At 35.2% G+C, this 6,021-nt stretch overlaps 1 protein-coding gene across 3 annotated transcripts; it reads left to right on the forward strand.

The window, feature by feature from the left end:
- The first annotated feature begins 357 nt into the window (after positions 1–357).
- Positions 358–3,411, forward strand: LOC112744242 (uncharacterized). 3 transcript variants are annotated; one of them, XM_025793798.3, is made up of 5 exons: positions 358–556; positions 741–923; positions 1,636–1,705; positions 1,797–1,873; positions 2,939–3,411. In XM_025793798.3, the coding sequence occupies exons 2-4, from the start codon at positions 741–743 to the stop codon at positions 1,844–1,846; spliced, it is 303 nt and encodes a 100-aa protein (XP_025649583.1). In that variant the 5' UTR covers positions 358–556; the 3' UTR covers positions 1,847–1,873; positions 2,939–3,411. The 3 variants fall into 3 exon arrangements, with proteins under 3 accessions (XP_025649583.1, XP_025649584.1, XP_025649585.1); XM_025793799.3 differs by having other exon boundaries at positions 401–556; positions 700–923; XM_025793800.3 differs by having other exon boundaries at positions 406–556; positions 727–923.
- Positions 3,412–6,021: the final 2,610 nt, after the last annotated feature.

Genomic DNA, 6,021 nt, shown 5'->3' on the forward strand with positions numbered 1-6,021 from the left:
AATACATTCATTTAATTTTTTAAATTATAAATCTATCCTTCAATTTCTATATTTATTTTAAATTAAACAAAATAATAAGACATAATACATAATACATAATAAAATATTTTATACCAAACACAAATACATAATATAATATAGAGACTTAATTCAAATTTAAACTCTAAGTCTCTATCTCCCATTCTAGTCTCTTAATCTCCCTTTCAAACGCAGTTAAAAAATTCTCATAAAAGTTAGGAATTTTTTATATCAATAAAATGAATATTTTATTTATTAATATATATAATTTTAAAATAATTTATATATTTAAATGAAATATTTTTAAAATTATATATATTAGTAACCGTTATAGGTTATATGTAATATGCAAATATTAATTAATTAACAAGTGTAGTGTACAGGTGGAAACAACGTAGTTTGACAAAACAGCACCTTAATACGCCGCCCAGTCTTCAACGGTAGCTGCTATCTCTCTCTCTCTCCAATCTGCTAAGACACACAAATCATGATCTTCAGATAGCATCACCTCATCATACACAGCTTCCAAAACCAAAAGGTAACAACTTTGCAATCCAGTTTGCAGTTCTGTGCACTGTATTTCTTAGTGTTTTAGCTCAATCTGAAACATACCCATTATTTGATTTTTTTCATGTTTACCAAAAATTCAACCTTTTTCTTTACGAAACCCTTTTCTCTCAGTCTCTCATTAGCAGTGATTTTAAGAAGGGTTATCATCGCAGATGGATAGTAGCAGTGGAATTGAGAGCAATGGGCGTGTGCCACTTTCAGGGGTTGTTGCAGATTGTGTGAAACGGTGGTTCAGAGACACTCTGAAAGAAGCTAAAGCTGGGGACATAAACATGCAGGTCTTGGTAGGTCAGATGTATTACAGTGGTTATGGTGTTCCCAGAGATGACCAAAAGGTGTGTTCTTTCTTCTATTTATATCATGCTTATTAGTTATTACAAATTAATAATGCTTTTCAATCAATTTTCATTGCATCGGACTTTCTTGAGCTGTTAAGAGTTTGAGGTTCTGTTGTATTTTACTATTTGAGAATGTCCATGTTAATTGACACTAGAATCTTCAGCTGGTGACTATGAAAAAATTGTAAGACAACTATTAGTATTCTCTATTGGTCTTAATTTTAGTAGTGAGATTAATTTTGATGCTGATAATGCATATACACCATTAGGCAATCAAATCTTGTATGTTATATAACTTTAAGATAGTGGGGATAAGAGTCAAATAATTTCAATGACTGAGTTATATATAAATAGATGACTGCCTATTTAGTTAGGTATGCACAATTAGATGCACTTAAATGGATGCTTCATGTGGAGTTGTGGACACATCTATAATAGCAGCATAGAATGCTTTATCATGGTTGGGTGTAATGACTTAAATAGCCTTGTGTTAAAACTTAATGTTTTGTGTTTTTAAATTTGTTGGTCCAACTTCTGACTTGTTATACTTCATGAGAAATTGAAGAAATGGATGTGAATAGTTTGTACTTTGTAGTGTGTGTGGATTCTGTGGATTGTGAACTACGTCTGTGGAGTCTATCGAATCAAAGTGCTTACCTGTTTTTGAATTTTGGTTTCAAGTTCTGATGTCATTGGTTTGGGAATGTAGGGTAAAATTTGGTTGACTAGAGCGTCGAGGGTTAGATCTTCAGTTTGGAAAGTTGGTGATAAGCATCCAGGTAAAACTCTCCTTTGTTGCTGACAGCATAGAATCTTTCTTTTTGTTGGGAATTCTTTGTGACTGTTTCTAGCCCGGTGCATGTATGTTAGGTTATAATGCAAGTGATTCTGATTCTGATGAATTGAAGGAAGATTCTTAAACACACTAAATGCCTAACATTTGAATGGTGAGTTTATCATAATCTTTGAATGCTTTTGTAGTGGAAATCTTTTTTTGCCATGTTTATCATCTAATAGAACAGCTTTAGGCTTGAATTATTGGAGAGATGGTTCTTTTCATGATCCTGGTTACTGTCTTATTATTTTCTACCAGGAATAAAACATGGACTTGAAAGGTTAAAATATCATTGATTGCATATCTGTGGTATATGAATAGTAAAATGAGATGTTATGAACCTTAAAATGATATGTCATTAATCACTTTAAATCTAATTTTTGCTTAATCAATATGATAATAGAAATGCATCCAATATAGAGTTTAGAAGTTATGAATCATAAGTCATGTTAGTAGGAAACTACTAGTCAATTGGTTGGTTTTTGTTACGGTTCTTTTTTTCCCACCTCAAATTTCGATAATGTAGCTGAGGAAATCTGCTGAAACTTTTAGTTACATCAGCAGCAGGGGCTAGAATAGGGATCACATCAGTTTTGGGTTTATACAAACTCAGTTTGATCTTATATGCATGAACCTATGGATGAATATATTTGTTAGTCAATGTCAATAAAAATAAATCACAGCTATCTCACCATGTCCAAATGGACAAATATGTACCATGGTTAAGTCTCTGCAATGTGAATTAACCGAGAAACATTGTAGATACACTAATTACTCCCTCCATTCCATTTTATCTGTCATTGTCGTATTCTAGTAGACCCTGGGAGCAATATATCTGTCAGATGTGCCAAAACATGTAAGTGACAATTAAAAACGAACAAAGGGAGTGTTTATGAGTCCACATATGACAAGAAATATATGAAAAAAAATTGATGGCAGTTCTTTGATTTGGAAATGCAATGTTCTAATAGCAAATTAAATATTAAAGTAGAAAAGTTCAGTAGGCCCATAATATTAGATCAGCCTTGAGCTTTTGTTCCTGAATGCATCTTTTTCAATAATAAATGTTTGTAAGGTTTAACTGATGAGATTTGTTGGGGTGGTCAATGCCTCCCATAATCTTTGCATTGAGCTTCACATTCACAACTTACAAGTCTTGTGCTCTTTTGTTTCGTAGGTACGCATGCCAGGCATCTCGTTTTGTAACAACAGTTTTCTATTTGGGTTTCTGATGTTTGTTTGATTTTACAAACTTTTGTTTTAACGTCTAGAGGTCACTAGGTTGGACTTGGTATATCACGCATTAAGATAATCTATGGTGTAGATTTAAACCATGAAAGAGTAGCATCCATTATCATTCAAATAATCATACCATTGGATTACTTTAATGCATGATATAGTAAGTTTTGTTGGGTGTATCATAGCATGGTTCTTTGTTTCTATGACCTATAGAAAAGGCAACATTGTTACTTTTTGTACAAGTTGTTGCTTGGTAATTGAAGGTATTTTTCTTAATCATCTCGTTATATCATAACAAATATAAGATGATTGTACATAATAACATCATAATTTATTTTCTTTCTAAACATGGAATGTACCAAAGGCTAGACTCTTGAGGATTCCAAATGATGTTCAATATCCTTGATTTTACACTATCTGATTTCATGGATGCAATATTTAAAGCTGCTCTAAAATGTCCAATTTTCTTTCATGGTGATGAGTGATGACCGGAGCTATCGACCAAGTTGACCATCCGCAATGACAAAGGAAGGGCTGGGTTCGAGTAATGTCCTTTTCAAAGTTGCCAACGACCCTCCATGGCAGACCTTGGTGTTGGCAATGGATGATTGAAGTTGATGCTACTATGCTAGTACTAACCACACTAATAATTAAGCCAACATCTTATAGTTTTTACTTGATGACCCTTCAGATTTTATAAACGATTCTACTAAAGACCATAAACACTAGATCAATGACGGCAAAGTAATGAGTTAGCCGTATAAAAGTAAAAGTTCAATACAATCAAGTAGAGCATAATATAATGTAACAATTTTTTTATTGATACAATTTTCTCTCAATGAGCTCTGACTCCCTCCTTCCAGATCTCGACAAACGTTCGCCGGAAGAAGAAGATTTAGTCTCAAGGAGTACAAAAAAAGTAAAGATGAATGAAAATAACATAGAAGAACAGGTAATGGATAACATGAAAAAGGAGGAGGCGCCCCAGAACAGAAAAAGGAGACTGAAGGTAAAAATCAAACCGACAACAAAGGTGATTCAGAGAAATTCATGAAGCCTAAGATATCCTACCGTGATATGGTAGTGGAGAATGGTTTCGGAAAACTGAATCCACAAGAGATTGTAGAAATGGTTTCAGAAGACTATAACTTAGAAGATTTAGTTATGGACTCTTCTATGGACGATGAAGTTCCCTTCGATCCTAAGCCCAACATCGAGGTCTCTCTAGAAGAGTATGACGAGTGGTGTAGACCTTGGAAACTATCGCTGATTGTTAAGCCACTTGGAAAAACCTTTAACCTTCAAGCTCTTGATAGATGGGTACAGAGGAGATGGATGAAAAAAGGAGCGATACGAGTCATGGATCTAGCTGGTAACTTTTTCTTGGTCAAGTTCACAGATCAAGATGACTATGCACATGCACTCTTTGAAGGCCCTTGGATGATAGCTGATCATTATCTCTTGGTGCAAAGGTGGAGACCACTCTTCTTGCCACAGGAGACGGATATTCAGAAAGTAGCAGTATGGGTTAGGATCCCCAACCTACCTGCGGAATTATACAATAAATTCTTTCTCTGGAAAGTTGGGAAAACTTTCGGAACAATGCTCAAAGTGGATGAACTCACCTCCATACACTCTCCAGGAAAATTCGCAAGGATATGCGTGGAAATTGATCTGCGAAAGAAGATGGTTCCGACTATCATAGTCCTTGGCAAAGAGTTCAACATTATCTATGAAGGATTACACCAAATCTGTTTCAACTGCGGTAAGTATGGGCACAGAATGGAGTATTGTAATGAGAGGATGATCGGAACAGCCACTGAAGCTGCCGCCGGGATGACGGAGGGCACCCGCTCTGGCCATCGGAAATCCCCTAATGGTCAAGAGACAAATCAGGACACACAGAATCAGGAATTGAATCTAGAAAGGAAAGAAAATCTTGCAGCAATTATTACGAATGACCTACCAATCACACTTGAAGTTAGGCACCAAAACAAGCAAGTTTCTCAAAATATGGCCACCAATCAGAAAAGTATTAATGAGGAGCAAAATGGTAACCCCTTTGGGCCATGGATGATTGTGAAGAGATATCAAAGAAGGAATAAAACCAAAGCTGATTCTGCGGAGAAGGAAAGGAAGGAAAGTTTCCTAAATTCAAGATTCCACATCCTTGCAGAGGCAAATCAAGAAGATAATCATTCTATTGAAGAGTTACTCTCGAATAAGACCCAAGCTATTAATTCAGGAGATGACAAGGACGCATGTCCAGCAGGACCTAGCAAAAAAATAGCAGTAGATCAGAATTTCAGAAGCGAAAATACTCATCATATACAAAAAAATCAACAAAGGCAAAAAAGTTCCATTCCTATCATTAGAGGAAAGTATACAGCAATAAGTAAGAAAATAACACCCGCCGCTAAGCAAATCAAGCAGTTCAGTCAAAAGACCAAGATCATCCAAAGCATCCCCATAAATCAGGAGAAAAATAAAATTATAGAAGCACACCAAAGCAGCTATGAAATTTCCCAAAAGAATCAGAAAGGCAAGGAAAAAATACATGATGAATATTGGAGGCAATTTTCTTACCTAAACAAGGAGATTGCTAAAGCTGAGTATGTGCAACCAACCCTTCTAAGGGGCTCTTTAGATCATACAACTAAAGCGCTCATCACTAGTATCATGGGAGGTGGGTATAATAATGAGATCAGTAAGGAAGAAGGGAACAAATCTCCAGACCCAAGCGAATCCAGCTCCAAACCAAAGAAGGACAAAAACATGAAAGAACTTGATCTCCAAAACAGAGAAGTCGCTTACCAGAATGTAGAGATGGACGCTCAAGCCATCAACAGCAAGCCAAATGAGGCTCAGTGAATCCTTTTCTTTAAGGGAATTTTTTTTCGAAATTGTTTCCATCATAATTTTTTTCATGAATATTTTAATTTGGAATTGTAGAGGGGTATCTGCTAAAGGATTCCCCATTATTATTAAAGATTTAACCTATCGGTATAATTTGAATTTGTG

The sequence above is a fragment of the Arachis hypogaea genome, chromosome 14, assembly GCF_003086295.3.
Source record: "Arachis hypogaea cultivar Tifrunner chromosome 14, arahy.Tifrunner.gnm2.J5K5, whole genome shotgun sequence".
Taxonomy (NCBI): Eukaryota; Viridiplantae; Streptophyta; class Magnoliopsida; order Fabales; family Fabaceae; genus Arachis; species Arachis hypogaea.